We start from the raw sequence: 20,900 nt of genomic DNA on the forward strand, positions 1-20,900 counted from the left end.
GTACATGTGATCAGTAAGATCCTCCCAAACATTTTTGTTTTTTAATGTTTATTTTTGAGAGAGAGACAGAGCAAGCATGAGCAGGGGAGGGGCAGAGAGAGGGAGTGACAGAAAATCCCAAACAGGCTCCACGTTGTCAACGCAAAGTCTGATATTGGGCTCGATCCCATGAACGTCCTGAGCCGAAGTTGGACATTCAACCGACTAAGCCACCCAGGCATCCCCCACAAACATTTATTGATTCAGTTTCCATAATATTGTATCAAACAAATTCTAGGAGGTCAATACATTTCGAAGTGACATTAAATTACTGGCCAAGGACCTTAGGAGCTTATTTCCTGAAGAGCAGTTTGGGGTCTATCCTACAGGTTGTCTGTCATTCATTGCAGGTGCAGGACTTAGCTCTATCAGAGCTCCGGTAGAGTCTTTTGACTATGTCACACATGTGAGCGGCTCTGCAGTTGACTGCTCCCCTGAAGGGGTGGGGAAGGGAGCACAGGGAAGGGAAGGTCTGGGGCTGGTCCCAACCTGGCTGCAAACTCCTCAGTGGAGACTGCCTGTTCCGTTATTGTGCACTGAACCATGCAGGGATTTTACAAAACAGTTATAAAATGATATGTAGCATTTACAAAACTATGTAGGGGTTTTATCAAAGGCAGTTTTACAGAGCCTCAGGAATACCTTGTGCTTTTTTTCCTCTTTTCTTGTCCTCTCTTATTTAACTTTTCTACTGGATTAAAATAAAATGCATTAAAGCTTCAACACCTACCTCTAAATTTTTCAATAAATACATTTAGTATAAAATCAAGTTTAAACCTTAAATTGCCTTTATTTGGGGTGAATGACACTATTTTCTTTGTTTTTTAGGTGTGTGCAGAAGAGAAATGCCCAGCGCTGGTCAATCTGGCTCACATGATGAGTTTGTATAGTACACACACATATTCCAGAGACTGTTCTAACTGGATCAACGTAGTATGTAGATATCTGCATGATTCCTTCTCAGATACTACATTTAATCTTGTGACTTATCTTGCAGAGGTAAATTTACCAAAAAAAAAAAAAAAAAAAAAAGTAATTTTTTTTAACTGTTCTGTGGCAAAATTTTCACGTAGATTTATTTCTAGAAGCAGTACTGATACTAATTAATCTTTAAATTGTGTTTGAGGGGCGCCTGGGTGGCGCAGTCGGTTAAGCGTCCGACTTCAGCCAGGTCACGATCTCACGGTCCGTGAGTTCGAGCCCCGCGTTGGGCTCTGGGCTGATGGCTCGGAGCCTGGAGCCTGTTTCCGATTCTGTGTCTCCCTCTCTCTCTGTCCCTCCCCCGTTCATGCTCTGTCTCTCTCTGTCCCAAAAATAAAATAAACGTTGAAAAAAAAAAAATAAATAAATAAATAAATTGTGTTTGAAAGTGAATACAGATAACATTTTTTAAAAGTAAAATATGGGTAATTCCTTTCCAGTATAAAGAAAGTATAAAGCATACTTTCAAGTATAAAGGGTTTTTTTTTTTAATTTTCATTTTCAGTGTTTATTTTCTCATTCACTGTCCTCAAGTGATATCAACTCAAAATAAGATAAACTTTACCTTTTATTTAAAATATTAAATAAATATATTAACATTTAAATATATTTTCATATTCACTGTCCTTAAGTGACATAAAACTCAAATAATGTAAACTACACCTTTATTTCAACTAAGAAATGGGTTTTCAGTGGTCTTGATCCTAGAGAATGGTTATAATTTTTTGTTTGTGAAAAATTAGTTCTTGGCTGTGAAATCCTTTCTAGAATAAAATGGCGTGCAAAGGCATTTTTGCTGGGTAAGTTCTTATTTTGATAATATGTTTGCTCCCTGATCTAAGATATGATTTGAGTGGCTAAAGATGGAATTACAAAAACACTAGCCCTACAATATCATAAAAAGTTAATATCAGGGTGCCTGGGTGGCTCAGTTGGTTGAGCAGCCAACTCTTGATATCGGCTCAGGTCGTGATCTCCCAGTCATGAGATCAAGGCCTACATTTGACTCCAGGCTAAGCATGGAGCCTCCTTGGGATTCTCTCTCTCCCTCACTTTCTATACCCCTGCTCGCATGCACTCTCTCTCTCAAAAGAAATGAACATTTTTTTGAAAAAGTTAATATTTGGTTGTTGAGAAAGTAACTTCATGCCTGAAAAATAAATTATTGAGTAGATAATCCACAAAGAATCTCAAAAGGAAGAAATTCCTACTCACTAAAAATTTTTGTCAGCTTATAATAAAGTGATACCTTCCTTTTTAAAAACTGGCCTCTAGGGGCGCCTGGGTGGCTCAGTCGTTTAGGCATCCGACTTCGGCTCAGGTCACAATCTCGCGGTCCGCGGGTTCGAGCCCCGCGTCGGGCTCTGGGCTGATGGCTCAGAGCCTGGAGCCTGCTTCTGATTCTGTGTTTCCCTCTCTCTCTGCCCCTCCCCCGTTCATGCTGTGTCTCTCTGTCTGAAAAATAAATAAATGTTAAAAAAAAAAAAAAATTAAAAAAAAAAAACTGGCCTCTAAAAATTAAACCCAAAACACTGTATAAACTTAAAAAATTATTCATAACTCAATAGGTATTTTAAATATGGCTGAAAACACTATTTAACAGCTATATCCCTGAGGTTGATATAGAACACAGAATGCTTTAGGATTATAAAAACCAGTTTAGGACTGGTGTGCATTTTTAAGGTGTTGGTTTTGATAGGTTTGCTCCCATCAACCTTACATTTAAGAGAGCTGATGATGGCAGGGAGCGGTGCCTGGCTGGCTCAATAAGTGGAGCACGCAACTCTTGATCTCGGGTTTGTGAGTTCGAGGCCCACGTTGGGTATAGAGATTACTTTAAAAAACTAAAAAATCTTAAAAAAAAAAAAGTGAACTGACGATGTGAACTGTGTGACAGCTTTCTAACCTGAATAAATACAGGTCTCTAGGTTTATCTTACATCCTTAGGACAATAGCCAACATAAAACCAAGGGTAACTTCCTAAGCCTGTTCTTATCGGCTTTGAGTTTATGCTCCTTAGACCAGCTTCACGTTGGTGCCACCATCAAGCTCACCACTAAGGTAGCACTGTTTCTCCAATCATGGGGTCATGAAGTCTGGAACTGGCACAGGACAGCCTGTGTATACCTCGTATGGTGACATTTTTTTCACTCTATAGAGAGAATGCTTTGCCCCAAATGTTACTCTCCTTGTTTTATTCTTATTGTTAATTCTGAAATTATTCCTAACAACAGTACTGAAACTAGTTGTGTATATTTAGAACCACATATATTTAATCGTCCTGCAAACAATATAAAGTAGATAGTGTGATTATTATTTAAAAAAAAAATCATGGCTCAGAGGTTAAGAAACTTGTCTAAGATCACATAGTTAACAAGTGGCTGTTATGAATGGTTTGGGGATAGTTATTCTCTGGTGATGGTGGTATGATGGTTTTTTTCTTAACCTAGAATAAGTGGTGTTTAACTCAAATTAGCTCAGGAAATGAAAGAAAACACTAAGATTAAGATAAAAATAATTATCTATTGATCCTTTCTGAACTGAGGACAAGTAATGGTAATAGACATTGTCTTTTACCTTTGTTATTTATTAGTCTCTGGATTTCTGATCATCTAACCATAAAATCATGGATTAAATCTGTTCTGTTTTTCAGCATCATAAATATAAATACTGAATTTTCCTTAACCTCATGAAATTATACTCTTTATATTACTTTTAGCTATTAGAGAAAGGATTGTCCAGCATGCAGCAGTCATTACTACAGATCATCTATAGTCTTTTGAGCCATATTGACCTCTCTGCTGCCCCGGTCAAGCAGTTTAATCTGGAGATCATAAAGATTATTGGTAAATATGTACAGGTGAGTGACCACAAAATTTATGTATAGAATTCCTTGTAAAACAATCCTATGATCATTAAAACAAACAAACAAACAAAAAAAAAACCACTTGAAAGGTCCAAGAATAGGGAAGTAGTTAGTCCCTAAGTCATGTTTCCAGGAATATTTATGACATGGAAAAAATGCTCTTCATGTAAGGGACAAAAAGCAAACTCTGAATGGCAGCATTGGTGTGATTTCCAATTTTGATTAATCGTTACATCTCTGAATACACATGTCCGTAGTGGCTGGAAAGAATGTACGTGAGTGGCAGCTGTCATCACCTCCGGACAGTATACTTGTGACTCTTCTGTACCTGCTACTAACCAGATTCTAATAATGAACAGATACTACTTTTATTTTTTTTTTTTAATTATTTTTTTTTCCAACGTTTTTAATTTATTTTTGGGACAGAGAGAGACAGAGCATGAACGGGGGAGGGGCAGAGAGAGAGGGAGACACAGAATTGGAAACAGGCTCCAGGCTCCGAGCCATCAGCCCAGAGCCTGACGCGGGCTCGAACTCACGGACCGCGAGATCGTGACCTGGCTGAAGTCGGACGCTTAACTGACTGCGCCACCCAGGCGCCCCCAGATACTACTTTTAGAAACAGAAGAACTCTTTGTAGAGTCTGTATTTTAGAGGTATTTTCTGTGTCTGATAGAAGGAGCCCAGATATTTAGAAAGTAGGAAATCAGACTTGGTTTAAACCACGCAAATGATGGTAAGTCAGTCTGGTCTGTACTGAATTTCACCTTTGAACTATCTCTTAAGAAAGGTCTTGCTGGGGCGCCTGGGTGGCTCAGTCGGTTAAGCGTCCGACTTCAGCTCAGGTCATGATCTCGCGGTCCGTGAGTTCAAGCCCCGCGTCGGGCTCTGTGCTGACCGCTCAGAGGCTGAAGCCTGTTTCAGATTCTGTGTCTCCCTCTCTCTGACCCTCCCCCATTCATGCTCTGTCTCTCTCTGTCTCAGAAATAAATAAACGTTAAAAAAAAATTAAAAAAAAAAAAAGAAACGATAATTTTCTTAACTTTCGTAACTCAGATCCTCTGTTAAGGACCTGAAAGTAAAAGCGAATGATTTATAGAAGTTTTTGCAGAAACAATATTTTCATTGTCTACAGTGTACACTAAATTTTGGTTCTTAAATATATATTTATAATTTTTATATGTGCATTATTCTTTTGAAAACAGAGTCCTTACTGGAAGGAAGCCCTTAACATATTAAAACTGGTGGTGTCTCGCTCTGCAAGTCTCGTTGTGCCCAACGATATCCCCAAGACCTATGGAGGAGATCTAGGTTCTCCTGAAATATCCTTCACCAAGATTTTTAATAATGTCTCCAAGGAGTTGCCTGGGAAGACCTTAGATTTTCATTTTGATATATCTGAGGTAAGGTGCTCTATTTGAAACTTTCATTTGTTCATTTACTCACTCATCCGACAAGCATTGATTAAGCGCATAGTCAGTAGGAGACGTTGTGATAGGTGCTTTGAAATTGGGGTGGGGGTGGTAAAAAGGCCTGTCCTTGGGAAGCATACAATCTCTTGGGTCAGTGGGTAAATAAACATTGTGATAAGTGCTTTAGCTGGAAGTAAGTTAAAAGTACTGTAGGAAGATACAGCGTGTACCTCTAACCTGATGTGGTGTTGAAAGATAAAGTAACCCTAGGCAAGCATATATGGAAGCTTGGGAACAGGAGATTAATGCAGGAAAAAGCAGCATGTGTGAATGAAGCCTCGTAGTGTGAGAAAGCATGGTATTCTGGAAATTTCCAATTTGTACCATATCCTGAGCACAGATTATAGAGAATGCAAGTGTAGAGTATGAAGCCGAAGGCAGAGGAAGAGGCAAGATCATTAGGGATCTTGCATGCATCATAACAAGATGGTTTTATCTTGAAGCAGTGGGAACTCTTAAAGGATTTTTAACTGGAGTGGAAATTGCAGGATTTGCATTTTGGGAAGTTTACTCTGGCAACAGGATGGAAAAAATAGACCAGGATGGAAAAATAGACCAGGTGGAGAGGAGGGAAGTCAATAAGGAATCTGTTAGAATAATTAAAAGGTCATGTTGGCATGTCTCTAGGCAGTTGCAGAGAAAATGAAAAGGGAAGGGACGGTTTTCAGAATGACTAAGGAAGTCATAAACATCTCCTTGATGGGAAGGAGAGGAAGTACTGAGTGAGGAAGAGGCATCAAGGATATTGCTTCGACAACTGGCTGAATGTTGGTACCTTTGAGAGAAGGAGAAGGCAAGGAGAACAGATCTTTGCAAGAAGGGAAGAGTGAGGAGATCAGCCTTGGATATATCACCAATTCTGAACTAAGAACCTACCAGAGGAGATGCCTAGGAGGCAATCAGAGTTTATGTTTTAGAAGAAAACTGGGGTGGAAGTAACAATGTAAGGTCTTCAATGTTTTATAAGTGGGCAGTTAAAATTGTGAAAGGAAAAATAAGGCTAAAATAAGCTAAGACCTGAAAAGCCCAGTATTTTAAAGGGAGAGAGAGGCAGGGTCCACCAGTGCAGAAGGGAACCTGGGCCCTTGACTATGCCACATATTAACACAAATCTCACATAAAAATGTTTGGCTCTTGGTGGAAACCCCCAGTTTTGTTTCTTTTCCAGCACCTGAGCCCATTCTTACTGGCCTTGGAGCCATTAAAGTGGTCTTTTAGAAGCCAAAGAAGGAATTTTTCAAGAAGGGAGTTACTGAACAACGATTGCAGGGAAGTTGAGACAGATAAAAATGGAAGACCTAATTTCTTTAATATTATTGATTAGAATCATATAGTTTTAAAAAATGTTTTGCTGTTCAGTCTTGGTATTAGAATTTATCCAGATCTTTATGGGTTGTGTTTTTTAGATAGAAACTATGTTTGTTGCTGACTTTTTAGTTAATATCAGAATTTCTGTCCTGAAGCACATATGATAAGAATTCTCAAAAACACTTGATATACTTAATTTCAATTTGTTGCTTCAAAGATTACTAAGTACCTGCTGTGTATAGGCATTGGAGTAGAGGAGCAGAGATGTATCGCACAAGGTCTAGGGGACTCACGTGCACTAGGGAAGACAGCCATGTAAACAAATCACCAACACATGGCAAATGTCCAAGTATAATTACCCAGATGTGTGGCGTCAGAGAAGGCCTCCTTGGAGGTCTGGAGTCCCCATTAAAAGATGACCATGGGTTTGGTTGGTGAATATTCCATTCAAAGGCAGTGGGGGTGGGGGGGGCAGCATGTGCCAAAACACAGGTCCCTAAAGGCAAGGTGTGTTTGGAACACAATAGCAAGTTCAGGTTTGCTGGGGTGTAAAGTGAGGGTGGGTGTGATAGACGTTGAGGTTAGGGAGAGCAGCAGGAACCACATCATAAAGGAACCGTGTGACATGCAAATGAGCTTGACTACGATTTTCAGATGTAAATTCAAGATGCTTCACAAAGCCAGAATAAATACAGATGGATTGTGGATGAGCATAGAATTTTTACCGAAACAAACTTGGAAATGTTACACATCAGATTTGTAGGGAGAAGCTACATAGATCCCTTCCGCTTTGGAGTTGTTACCCAGCTTGAATATTTGCAAAAGCACATTACTGAAGCGCATAGAACAGTATGCATTGAAAAAACACCAAAATGGTAATAGATTAAATCTGAGTGGTAAGATGACAGGTGGTTTTTTGTTTTTTGTTTTTTGCCTCAAAAAGTGACAGTCAAAGGGGGAAAAAAATGAGAAGTCCATCCTTAGGCTCCCTTCCCTCCCCGCTCCTGCTGCTCTTCAGCCCCCTAAGGACTGAACCTTGGGTAGGGTTAGGTCGCAGGACAGCCCCTCAGATAAGGTCAGCAACACTGAGGGGCATCTCCTCAATGGAGGTGTTGTAGAAGGTCTCAGTGTCTCGAAGAGTCCTCTTGTCTTTTTTCACCATGTTGACAGCCACACTCTTATGGCCAAATCATTCACCACGACTGAGTCCGTGGATGTAGTTTTCCCTGCTGGTGGGAAGGTCACAGTTGATGACTAAAGAAACCTATCGCACATCAGTGCCTCTGGCCTAGGTCAGGGGAGAGGACAACTTCAGCATGGCAATGAGAAGAGCACACAGTCTATTGAGAAGAGACTGAAGTGTATGTGCTAGGCAGCCACAGGAAGGCAAAGGAAACAAACATCCCCTCTTACCCAGCAACCTAAGGTGTGCCAGATTTTATTCCAAGTTGCTACTTTCCTGAAGAGGGGCATGAAGATGGTGTTTTTTAAAGAAAGCAGATCTCTATTTAAAATACGAGTAAGTAGGGGCGCCTGGGCGGTTCAGTTGGTTAAATATCTGACTCTTGATCTTGGCTCAGGCCATGATCTCACAGTTCATGAGTTCAAGCCCCGCATCAGTCTCTGTGCTGACAGCATGCGGCCTGCTTGGAATTCTCCTTCCCTCTCTCTCTGCCCCTACCCCACTCATGCTCTCTCTCTAAAGAGATAAACTTAAGAAACACCTGGGTGGCGCAGTCAGTTAAGCATCCGACTCTTGATCTCAGCTCAGGTCATGATTTCTCAGTTCGTGAGTTCAAGTCCCACGTTGGGTTCTGTGCTGTTGGTGCTGAGCCTGCTTAGGATTCTGTCTCCCCTCTCTGCTCCTCCCTGCCTGTGCTTTCTTTCTCTAAATAGATAAGTAAAACTTAAAAAATAAATAAATAAATAAATAAATAAATAAATAAATAAACAAACAAACTTACGAAGATGATAATAAAATAGGAATGAGCTGTCTGATTGTCTCATCTTCTCAGGGAGTCATTTTCAGTGAAGTGAAGTCTCCTGATTTAAAAAAAAAAAAAAAAAAAAAGACATCACGTGGTGCCTGACTGGCTCAGTGGAAGTATGCAACTCTTTAATTTTTTTTTATGTTTATTTATTTTTGAGAGAGACAGTGTGGGGGCAGCGAGAGAGGGAGACACAGAATCTGAAGCAGGCTCCAAGCTCTGAGCGGTCAGCACAGAGCCTAATGCAAGGCTCAAACTCACAAACTGTGACATCATGACCTGAGCCGAAGTCGGATGCATAACCACCTGAGCCACCCAGGCGCCCAAAGCAGGCAATTCTTGATTTTGGGGCCGTGAGTTCAAGCCCCACACTGGGTATAGAGATTACTTAAATAAACAAACAAACAAACAAACAAACTTTAAAAAAATAAATTAATTTTTTAAAAGACATCATTACATTTGATTTTTGTAACATCTACTTTATGCTGTTATCTTCCTTTGCTTTTTTTTTTTTTTTTTGGTTGTTTGTAAAAAAAAAAAAAAAAGTCCTTACAGATCCACTCCTAATCCCTTTATGGTGAAATATCCCAGTCGAACACTGTCCTTTTTGTTTCTCTGCAGACACCAATCATTGGAAATAAGTATGGCGATCAGCATAGTGCAGCTGGAAGAAATGGGAAACCCAAAGTTATTGCAGTTACTAGGAGTACTTCTTCCACTTCTTCTGGTTCTAATTCTAACGCCTTGGTTCCTGTTAGCTGGAAAAGGCCACAGTTATCACAGGTACATTAAAAAAAAAAAAAAAATCAGAACCGAACATCTACAGAAGAATCAATTTTGTTGTATGTATGACAGCTTGAGCATTTGTCTTACTTATCAGTAATCCTAACATTTGCATTTTTTTCCCCCCTTAGCGAAGAACAAGAGAAAAGCTAATGAATGTGCTTTCTCTCTGTGGTCCAGAATCTGGCCTTCCAAAGAATCCATCCGTGAGTAATCATGATCGCATGCATAAAGGCTGTAAAAATCCTGTTACTACTCCATTAAAAAAAATGGAAAGTATTCTGTCTCCTTGCTTGCCTTTTCTAACTTCCCTTATTTCATGGCATTAACTAAGAATGAAAAAGATATGGTCTCCATGGTACTTGGCAGTTACATTAATTAAGTATTCAACCAGTTAGACTTTAGCATGAAAACCAGATTGAAGCTCTGAATTCTTTGACAGATGAAGCCTGCGGTGGCTCTTCGGGCACCAGTGTCTCATGGGCAGAGTGACGATGCTGATGGGTGGCCTTTTTGTTTTTTGGCTGGGCCTTAGGTTGTATTTTCTTCTAATGAGGATTTGGAAGTTGGTGACCAACAGACCAGCCTAATTTCTGCAACAGAAGACATGATTCAAGAGGAAGAAGTGGCCGTGGAAGACAACAGCAGTGAACAACAATTTGGCGTTTTTAAGGATTTTGACTTTTTAGATGTTGAATTGGAAGATGCAGAGGTAAGGATGTGGGCAGTCCGTATATTTATAGCTTACAGTTGCAAGTATATGAGAATTAAGTGTTTGACCACAGCATCTTTCCTTATTAAGGTCAGTGTGAGGTCAAGAAGGTAAAATCGGGCTAGATGGGTGACGGGCATTAAGGAGGGCACTTGTGATAAGCACTGGCTGTTACACATAGGTGACTAATCACTAAATTCTACTCCTGAAGCTAATACTACACTATATGTTAACTAACTAGAAATTAAATAAAAACTTGAAACAACAAACGAATTAAACAAAAATGTTTTTAAAGGTAAAAATCTAAATTGGGAAGTAAACGTGACTAGTACGGTTGGTCAGTTAGCAGAAGCAGTCTGAAACAGAAGAGGAACATCTAATTCTTACTCTTTGCCCCAAGAAATAAAAAGTGAAAAATGGGTTTCTTCCAAAGTTATGTCTTTAATTTAGGATATGCTTATGTTTCAAATGAAACAATATGCAGCAAAATGGTAAAAAATTATATTAAAATTTATCTAACACTATTTTAAAGTATAAGTACAAACACTTAACACTAAGTTAAATTAAATGAACTCACATGATTTCGAGGGCTTTGGCTCTCCAGAACTCTCTACTGTGTCAAATGACCGAGATTCTACCTGTGACATCCTCACTGTTTTCTTCTTCGTACTGTAGCCAGCCCCCTCAAATGACTCATTTCATGTAGCACCAAGGGGCTCTCTCCTCTAAGTTGATTCAGTCTAGATTAAATTTATAGGTATGTGTCAGTTTAGATGATTTCGAAATGAAAAATCGGACTCAAAAGGCGGATTTACGAGCTTACAAAACTGAGGTAGTCCAGAGGGTTATAGCTTATTTAGATGTGGCTCAGGGAGGTCTCTGATCATTTCTCTGCAGTTGGCTAGGCTCTGCCCTTCTCTGCAAGTCTCTGTCACATGGTTATGTCCACATCCAGCAGTGTTCAAAGCAAATGAAGGTCACTTTTGTAACAGTGAAGAAGTTGCTCTCCTAAACGTCCTTAGCACACTTCCTGTTACATTAGTGGGTCAAGCTGGATCATTTGCCAATTTCTGAAACAGTCATTGTGGCAAAGAGAACAGGATTGCCCTGACAGGCTCTTCGGGACCTATTCCTATAGCTCATCCCCCTAAACTTGCAACTCCTAAATCTAAAACGTTTGTCACATAAGTTTCAAAAGTGTTCATTCTAAAATGTTTACAAATACCTATATTTGAGAAGCCCAAAATGCCTTGTCATCCGGTATCCATCCCATGTCATTGACACATCTTTCTCCAAAGAATTTAAAGTCGCTCACGTAACTCAAATGCATTGATTAACCCTCTTGAAGGGATGTTTCCTTTGGCTCTAATAGGTGAGGAGGGATGAAATGTAATGGCCTGCACCATGTCACATCATTAGTTGTGGACAGGAGACCAGTTTAAGGAGGTCCTCCTACATGCTTCATCCTCCTTTGCATATAGAAGGGTACAACCATGGTGGCTCAGGGTCAAACCAATTGCCTTTGTACTTGGCATGAACATGTTCCCAAAGACACATGGATAGGTTCACAGGAGCCCCCAAGCAAGTATTATTCAGCCCCATAGGGCAGTGGCTTTTAAACTTTTTTTGTTTTTACTGTGATCCATACTTAATACATTTTATATCACATCCAAGTAGATACACATACCTTTAAAATGAAAGTTTCAAGAATACGCAGCCTTGTGGCACCTTGCTGGCTCAGTCAGTGGAGCGTGTGACTCATGATCTTGGGGTTGTGAGTTCAGGCCCCACATTGGGTATAGAGGTTACTTGAAAAAAAATAAAAAGAATATGCAGCCTCACCCTATGCTGTTATGCACGCTGATATTTCCTATTCTCTTTCATTTTTTTTTCCAAAGTGGCAGATCACCATCCTCTAAACTTGATTTCACATCCCCAATTTCAAAAACACGTTGTAAGAAGTAGGACTGACTTGAATAATCAGACAAGAAAGTCTGATGGATTGAAGAGCCTTGCTGCCCGACCACAAGGGCATGAGCAGCTCCTAAACTCTAATGCAGTTATTTGTTTTCAATTGAGAGTTTAAAATTTGTGAAGGCAGGCAGGCAGGCTCTTGACATGTTCGTAATGGTAACGTTATTTATTTTGTTTGCTTTTTTATCTTCTTTTTTTTTTTTGAGAACTCTGTAAATGCTTCCAAGTTTATCCCATACCCTAATACATAGCTACTAATTAACATGGCTTTTGAACAGAACTTTGGCAAATTGAATTAAAGACGCTTAATGTAGTTTTGTCTTTAATTCAAGTCATAGTGATTTGGGTGGGTGGTGTTCATGTATGCCTCATCATTAGACAATTCAAATAGTAGAGATTCTTTAAAACCTAAATATAGTCTTGCTTAAAACATGGTGGTAGGAAATAATTTGGTACAAAACAAATGAAACTGTTAATTAAACTTCTAAAATACCCCCCAAATACCCGCCAACCTTGGAAGCTCCCCATTCATTCACCAAACAAATATTTAGGGCTGTTGCCATTATTATGTACTGTGCTACATAATAATAATTGAAATATCTGGTAGGAAGGTGGCTTTTCGAACTTTGACCTGCAGGGTTTCTAAGACTTGAAGGATGTACCCAGAGTGCAGGCAAAGAGCTCCTTGTTACCTTTTGCAGCCAAAGCGGCTTGGGTTTAGTTCATCAGCTTTGCACAGTTGACTTCCATTTTAAATTTCATTCGAAATAAGTATTGCTTTGCTTTATTTAAAAAAAAAAAAAAAAAAAAGGATTTGAAAACCTGTATCCTAGCCAGTGCCTCTTGAGTAAAGGAACACAAATAAATCCTATATTGCTGGCCAGCTCATTGTCATTTGTCATATCAGGGCTTAAGAGCGAGTGTAAGAATTATATCCTTGCAAAAGGAAGATCAGCTTAGAATAACAGAAACATAACTTCTGTAAATCCATAAGTGGGGTGAAATTGAAATCTGCCCTATTTCCTCTTGACCTTTTGAACTTGTCACAAGTTATGTTTTGATGGCTTTGATCTTGATTTCAGACTATTTTGTAGTAAAAAATGGCCACTGGGTTTAGCCAGAACCATTCTCTAGACGAAAATAGTTGTGACCCTGTATGTTGTCAACTGAATGTGGGTACTTTAAGTCAGTTTTGCATTGTATCAAGTATTAAATCTATGTAAATCTTGAAGATTTTCTTAAAGTTCGTGTTTGCAAAGTGTATCACAGAAATGTTGTTTTCAGTGTCTGTCTCTGACTTCTTCATAATATATTTTGCATAAAAAAAGTAATTTGAATCACATGTTGGCTTTCTACTCAGAGCTTAATCCAGAGCTTGAATCAGTCTTTGGGTTTGAGAAATCACAAAGAGTTTTCCCCCAAAAGTGTAGCGTATATTTAAATGTTTGTCTTCGTTCTTTCTAATTCTGTGTGTTTTCCTTTTTGCTAACCAGGAACTGCAGGTAAGTTGCAGCCTGGTGTTGTGGATTGTTTATGTATCGTTGTCTGTGATGTATTCGTCTTCTTCGTGGTCTCATTTGTGTTTGGGCATTAGGATAGAAATGGCCTAGACAGTAGGTTTAGTCGGTCCCCAGTCATACAATATAGGAAGTCAAGAAAATTATTTAGTTAAAACAGGCTCAACCAAATATTGTGATCTCTTTAAATATGAATATTTAACGATGTTTTAAAAGTTTCGAGAAATTGAAGGGCTGATTGAAACTCTGCTTATGATGATGCATTGAGTATTTTTCATCTCAGTACATGTTTTCCTGGTGTGTTGTGTTTACTGTATTTATACACATGTATCTGAGGCCTTAGAGATCATGTCTTTCTTTTGCAGGGTGAAAGTATGGACAATTTCAACTGGGGAGTCCGCAGGCGCTCACTGGACAGTATTGACAAAGGGGACACTCCCTCCCTCCAAGAGTACCAGTGCTCCAGCAGCACCCCCAGCCTGAACCTGACCAACCAGGAAGACACGGACGAGTCCTCGGAAGAGGAAGCAGCTCTCACAGCAAGCCAGATACTGTCCCGCACGCAGATGGTACACACTCACCTTCTCATACAGCGACAGTTGGTTTCACTCTCCTCTTAACTTCCACCTTAGTAATTACTGTCTCTGGATTTTCCGATTTTCATTTCACTTTGGGTAAAATGGCACACACTGAAATGAAAATACAGAGTTGCATTGCTAATGGAGCGTGCTGTTCATGACATTACTCAACATTTACGTTTATGCCGCACCCCCTTTAGCAGCTGAGACAGTGTTACCTTCTCTCCTAGTGATGGCGAGTCGCTCTGGACACTTCTAGAAGTCCTCATCTTGAGTGACACGTAGTTTTGGTATCCGTGTGGACACCAACACTGCTTTATCCTCCACCCACTTTTCTTTGCTAGTTGGCATGAAAAGATCGAGCACAGCTTTGTGCCGTTCGAGATCAGGTCAGTTATATGTGGGGGTTCCGACTTGTGGCCCAGAGGCTACATGGCAGAGATTAAAGAGTGAGTGAAACATGAGAAAAGGAAGCCCACAAGACTAGTCTGCCTGCTCAGAAATGTGGGAGCGAAAGGGGTGGCAGGAGGAAAGGAGGTGTGGAAGGGCCCCCGTGGGGCACATAGATAGGAATCAGTGGTGCCAGCAGGCTGCACTGACCTAGCTCTCAAGGGATACCCTTTTCACACTGAGCCCAGCCATGCCCTCTCTTTTGCCCCTGTTTGCTCCACGTTCAGTCGGCTAGTGGAGCGCTGGCCGCAGTGTTGAGTGGCCGGGGCTGCTCTGGCTGTAAACAAAATGGGAAGTTGCCAGTTTGCACGTGGCTTCCGGTCACCTCTCCAATTTGGGCATCTCATTGTTGTCCCACGATGTCTTTCAGTCAACCCTCATTTAAGTGTTAAATGATGAACAGCAACTGATGATAATAACAGCAACTGTCACCACTCACTGGATGTTTGTCATGCCCCAGCCTCTGTGAAGGGTGTTCGGCATCTATTAGTCTGCAGAACGCCCCGCCCCCCAACCACATGAAGTAAATACGGTTATCGCAATTCTGCAGGACGAGCGACTTGTCCCAGGACACATAGCCACTAGTTAAGTAGGCTGGAACCAAGCCGTCTGCCTCCAAATCCATGCCACCTAACGCTTCGTCCTCCTTGGGACTATTTTCATTTAATCGAGTTACTGGCAACAGTGACTGAAGGAGGCACCAGCCCTCCGTGGAGCCAGACCGTGGCATTGTGCCACCACCCTTCTGTGTAACTATGGTCAACCTACCTAACTTCCCCTTTAAAACTGGACTCTGGATAGTGTCTGCCTCATGGGAATTTTATGAGGAGGAAGGCCACCCAGCCTACATTAAATGCTTAACAGAGGTTTGTTCCCATGAGAGCCATGGGATAGAACTGCCTGTCTCCTCAAAATCCTAGAGGAGAACACAGGCACCAACCCCTCCGAACTCGGCCAGAACAACTTCTTACTCAGCATGTCTCCAGAGCAAGGGAGACAAAAGCAAAACTGGACTACTGGGACCTCATCAAAATAAAAAGCTTCTTTACAGTGAAGGCAACAGTCAACAAAACTAAAAGGCAACCGACAGAATGGGAGAAGATACTTGTAAATATCTGATAAGGGATTAGTATCCAAAATCTATAAAGAACTTACCAAACTCAACACCCAAAAAATAAATAATTCAGTTAAGAAATGGGAGAAGACAGGAATAGACATTTTTCCAAAGAAGACCTCCAGATGGCTAACAGACACATGAAAAGATGCTCAACATCACTCATCACCAGGGAAATACAAATCGAAACCACAATGAGATAGCCCCTCACACCTGTCAGAATGGCTAAAATTAACAACACAGTAAACCACAGATGTTGGTGAGGATGCAGAGAAAGGGGAAACCCTCTTAACACCGTTGGTGGGAATGCAAACTGGTGCAGCCGCTCTGGAGAACAGTATGGAGGCTCCTCAAAAAGTTAAAAACAGAACCACCCTATGACCCAGCAACTGCACTACTAGGTATTTACCCACAGGATACAAAAAGACAGATTCGAAGGGGCACATGCACCCCAATGTTTATAGCAGCACTATCAACAATAGCCACATTATGGAAAGAGTCCAGATGTCCATCGACTGATGAATGGATAAAGAAGATGTGGTATATATATACAATGAAATATTACTCAGCCACCAAAAAGAATGAAATCTTGCCATTTATATAGTTTATTAATGCTAAGTGAAATAAGTCAGAGAAAGACAGATACCATATGATTTCCCTAATGTGTAAAATTTAAGAAATAAAACAGATGAACAGAGGGGAAGGGAAAAGAGAGAAGAGAGGGAAACAAATCACAAGAGACTCTTAAGGACAGAAAACAAACTGAAGGTTGCTGGAGGGGAGGTGGTAGACGTATTGGGGCTAGATGGGTGATGGGCATTAAGGAGGACACTTGTTGGGATGAGCACTGGATATTGTATGGAAGTGATGAATCACTAGATTCTGCTCCTGAAACCAATATGGCACTACATATTAACTACGTAGAATTTAAATAAAAATGAAAACTAAAAAAAAAAAAAGAAGAAGAGAGGGGAAAAAAAAGAACTATCTCCTTATAAGGCCAACCCTAGTCCTAGTGGTAACAAAATAAAAAAACGAATTCAAAGTTGCTTCCTCTTCACAGGGGGCATAAGGGTTTTTGCCTTTACCTACTCTGAATCAGAAACTTGATATTTATGTTACTGACGGTGAAGAATTTATAACCCTGCTTAGAAAAGGAAAAACTCTAGTATTCCCTTCTTTTCTGATTCTTTTCCAAGAATATAAACCCACTAATGACAGACTGCCATTACAACAACTTTATTGTCCTAATTCTTCTTGGCTGACTGAAGTTTTGTCATATTTTGGCTTAGAGAAGTGAACAGCCTGTTCAGACTTATGTGCCTGCCCCCCCCGGTTAACGCTGCTTCTTGCGAAAGCACTGCCTGCCGGGCCCTGGAGCCACAGGGAGGGAGAGAGCCCCCGTCCTCACAAGTGCTCACACCAGCTGAAAACACAACATATTACCATAAAAAGTGAATTTGGGTTCACGATGAACGTAGTTATGCGGAGGTCTTCCACTTTGGTAGTTTTTGTTTAGCGAAGCTTAACCTGCATGAATGGATGCAGCTCATGCTGCTGGGTTAGCTGCTCGTGTTAGCAGCATCGATTCTGTCACAGAGTAACAGAGTGGGGGGGGGGGAGGTAATTTTAGGAAGTCAGGCTGTTTCTAACTAAGCCCCCAAAATATGATACAGAGGCGGTGTGGCTTTTGTGACCATCACTGGCTCACGGATGACTTCCTTATTTTCCTGTTTCTCCTCGCAGTTAAACAGTGATTCTGCTGCAGACGAAACACTGCCAGACCATCCCGATCTACTTGTTCAGTCTCAAGATTCCACTGGCAGCGTCTCAACAGAAGAAGTGCTTCAAATCAGAGATGAGACCCCAAGTTTGGAGGCTTCTCTAGATAATGCTAACAGCCAGCTGCCTGAGGTGGGGAGAAATGGGGGCTGGTGCCTGGCCAATCTGGGCTCCTTTTAGCACTCTGTTACATCCCTTGCTTTTCTTTCAAAAGAGTTTTCATCTGATACACTAATTATTTGATTTGTTTCCAGTATTTCTAACCTGTTGGGTTGTTTTAAATGAAATAGTCAAATCTGATGATTAAAAAAAAAGAAAAAGAAAAAAAGTTGGCCAATTAAGGAAATGACCCACAGGTTATAAATAATCTTGAGTGTTTTTAATGAGCATTTTGTGCTGCAGAGTGTGATTGAGGTCAATGTCAATGGACAGATGCTTCTCTGGGGTGGTGAGCATCTTCTTTGGTGCTGTATCTTCTTGGAAGGATGGCTTTTTTTTTTTCTTCTCTTTTTGCTTTGTGTTTGGGTTTATGTGATTGGTGCTATGATTGGGATTCAAACCTCAGGCCAGCTGTGTTAGCAGTGGGTTAAATGAAACCTTTTTAAAAAAGACGTTGGAACTACTAGTATTACGATTTTTGGAAAGGCCTGTGAGAAGTAAGCCAGATCCCAAGATAATGACTGACCAAAAATAAGTAAGTATTTGTCTTCTTAGTGGTTTTTTTCCCTTAAGATTATTATACTCTTTTTTCTTTTTCTTTTTTTTTTTTTTTTTAACTATAACTGCTATAGTTCTGTCATATGTGCTTTTATGCTTCGGTAAGTATTAGGGAAATACTACATTTTTCTCAGTAGTAACCAAATTAATGTAATTACTAGATCTCATTATTTTAGTTAGTTGAATTCTCATGTTCTTATTAAGCTTATAGTGTATTTTATGTTTTTAACAGTAAGCATAGTTTGAAATGAAGGCATTTTGGCATTTAAAATATATTTTTTTTAATGTTTGTGTATTTTTGAGAGAGAGAGAGAAAGAGAGAGACAGAGTGTGAGCAGGGGAGGGACAGAGAGAGAGGGAGACACAGAATCCAAAGCAGGCTCCAGGCTCTGAGCTTGGGTCAACACCGAGCTGGATGTGGGGCTTGAACCCACAAACCATGAGATCACGACCTGAGCTGAAGTCGGATGCTTAACCAACTGAGCCACCCAGGTGCCTCTTTTTGGCATTTTAAGTGTATTCCTAGTATGGCTTAAGTTTAGATAATTCAACAAATATTGAGATTCTCTTAGATGCCGCGCATTGAATTAGATGCCAGAAAGATGAATAAGGCATGGTGACCCTCACTCTCAGAGACGGAATTGTCAATTGAGAGAGATAGAGAAGGTGTAAAAAAGAAAAGAAAAAAAAAGCATTCCATTCCAGTACAAGAAACTTAATAACAGCATGTTCGGGGCTTTGTGAAAACTCAGGAGAGACTGATCATCTGTACACCAGGGAGATGGTGGTAAAGGGCAGTCCCGGCAATGGGGACATGGCAGGCAGAGGGACACCATGTGGAAGGACAGGGCAGCGTGAAATAACATGGCATGTTCAGGTAACCGCAGGACATTGAGTACTTCTGGAGAATAAAATGGGAGGAGGAGAAGAGATGGGTAGGGTCTAAGACGAGAAGGGTCCTACATGCCATATTGAAGACATAGACTTTATCTCAAAATGATCACGAGTCATGAATTGTCATTGAAGAGATACCTTTTACATGACAAGCACTGTACCAGATGCCTAAATGAGAATACAGGTCATGCAAGCATTCGGTGATTTCACCGATACCCATGGAGCCCCTACTGCATGCTGGTCACTATTCTAGGCCCTGGGCATGTGGTGCCATGTGGAAAAGCCTCCTGGCTTTATGGAGCTTACTTGTAGTAAAAGATATGATAAGCAGGTAAGACAGAATAAGTACATCAGAGACTGATCACCCTCTTAGCCGTACTGAGAAAATCTAACAGAAATGTGGAATCGGTGAGGGAGAAAAGGCCACACTTGAAGTGAAGCCTCAGTGACAAGGAGATGTGGAGGGAGGAAGTCCCAGGCTGAGGGAGCAGCAGCACGGCGTGTGTGAAGAGCAAGCTGGCCTGTGGGGCTGGATCACAGTGAACAGGAGCCGGGAGGACAGACGAGGAGAGGGGTGGGCAGATCCTGCAGCCACAGAGCAGGTAGCCGTCGGAGCATTTGAGCAGAAGAGGGACATGATCTGATTGAGTCTGCGTTTTAAAATCTCTTCTTTGGTGTGGAATACAGAAAGTAGATTCTGGTACCTGCCACGTGAAGCTTGCAGTCTAGGCACCTGTCATCAGGAGAAGGTCCAGTCTGGTTTGTGTTCTAGTGAGGTCTCTGTGAGAAGTGTGGAGGGTGGGTGGGAGGAGGCCGAGAGGAGATAAACCAGAAGAACCTTAGATAAGATAAGGGGGGCCTGAAAGAGTGCATGAAACTTACAAATGTTTCCGGGAGAGACTGGACCGATTTAGAGATGCACCTTAAGTAGCCTGTATTCCTTTTCGGTTGCTGGGAGGCTTGTTAAGTGAGCCTTAATTCCTTGTTAATAACCTATCGACTGTGTCTGGTTTGGATCATAGCATGTGAAAAGGTCTCATTAGAAACCATGGAAAACAGCCCAGTACTAGAAATACCTTCCTAACAAAAGCAGTGAGGTTAAGGGTTGTGTGTCGTAATTCTGTTTACTTGACAAATGGGAAGTCTTTTATTTTTGGTTATTAAAATAGCTATAATCATAGTAAACTACTGATAGAAGTTCATATCATATTTATATTTATTGGAGATAAACTGAAAATTCACATGTATTTCCATATATACTGGAAACTGTTATTTCAGGTGGGACGGTCACTCATCCAACAGGACTACATTTGATGCCTTGTTTCCAAGACACTGTAAAGTTCCTGATGATACTTTTTTTTTTTTTTTTTCCTAAAGGAAAAACACTTCACTGTACTAGGTTTATTTCCTTTTCCAGTCATGGGTTTCATTTTCACTGTAAGCTTTGACACAAGTGAATAAGGATGAAGTAGATATTCATAAGCCATAGGATTTCATTTGGAAACAGCTCTGTTAACTTTACAATTATCACCAAAGAATGGCTGTCCGAGGAGAATAGTACGAGTTTGTTTCTGTTAGGTATGCTAGCCTAGTCTGTTTTTCCCTCGTATGCCAGGGAGTGTCAAATGACCTCAAATTGCCCTTTTTAAAAAGGCATGAAAACACCAAGATAATGAAGTAAAACCATAATTCTGTTAACTTCTCCAGATGAGGAGTTAATTTGAA

At 40.6% G+C, this 20,900-nt stretch overlaps 1 protein-coding gene and 1 non-coding gene across 6 annotated transcripts in view; one reads left to right on the forward strand and one right to left on the reverse strand.

Moving 5' to 3' along the window:
- The window catches only part of FRYL (FRY like transcription coactivator), a 265,419-nt gene that overhangs the window by 221,432 nt on the left and 23,087 nt on the right, over positions 1 to 20,900 (forward strand). For all 5 annotated transcript variants that reach the window (XM_042984565.1, XM_042984561.1, XM_042984562.1 and 2 more), the window contains 8 exons: positions 868 to 1,038; positions 3,740 to 3,880; positions 5,092 to 5,289; positions 9,276 to 9,437; positions 9,569 to 9,643; positions 9,973 to 10,149; positions 14,006 to 14,209; positions 17,529 to 17,696. In XM_042984565.1, coding sequence (XP_042840499.1) covers positions 868 to 1,038; positions 3,740 to 3,880; positions 5,092 to 5,289; positions 9,276 to 9,437; positions 9,569 to 9,643; positions 9,973 to 10,149; positions 14,006 to 14,209; positions 17,529 to 17,696 — 1,296 coding nt within the window. The remainder of the gene's footprint in view (positions 1 to 867; positions 1,039 to 3,739; positions 3,881 to 5,091; positions 5,290 to 9,275; positions 9,438 to 9,568; positions 9,644 to 9,972; positions 10,150 to 14,005; positions 14,210 to 17,528; positions 17,697 to 20,900) is intronic.
- On the reverse strand, positions 8,030 to 8,143 carry LOC122238272. The gene has a single exon (XR_006217217.1). It is a non-coding gene; the product is annotated as a small nucleolar RNA SNORA67 (small nucleolar RNA).

Source organism: Panthera tigris, chromosome B1 (genome assembly GCF_018350195.1).
Source record: "Panthera tigris isolate Pti1 chromosome B1, P.tigris_Pti1_mat1.1, whole genome shotgun sequence".
NCBI classification, from domain to species: domain Eukaryota; kingdom Metazoa; phylum Chordata; class Mammalia; order Carnivora; family Felidae; genus Panthera; species Panthera tigris.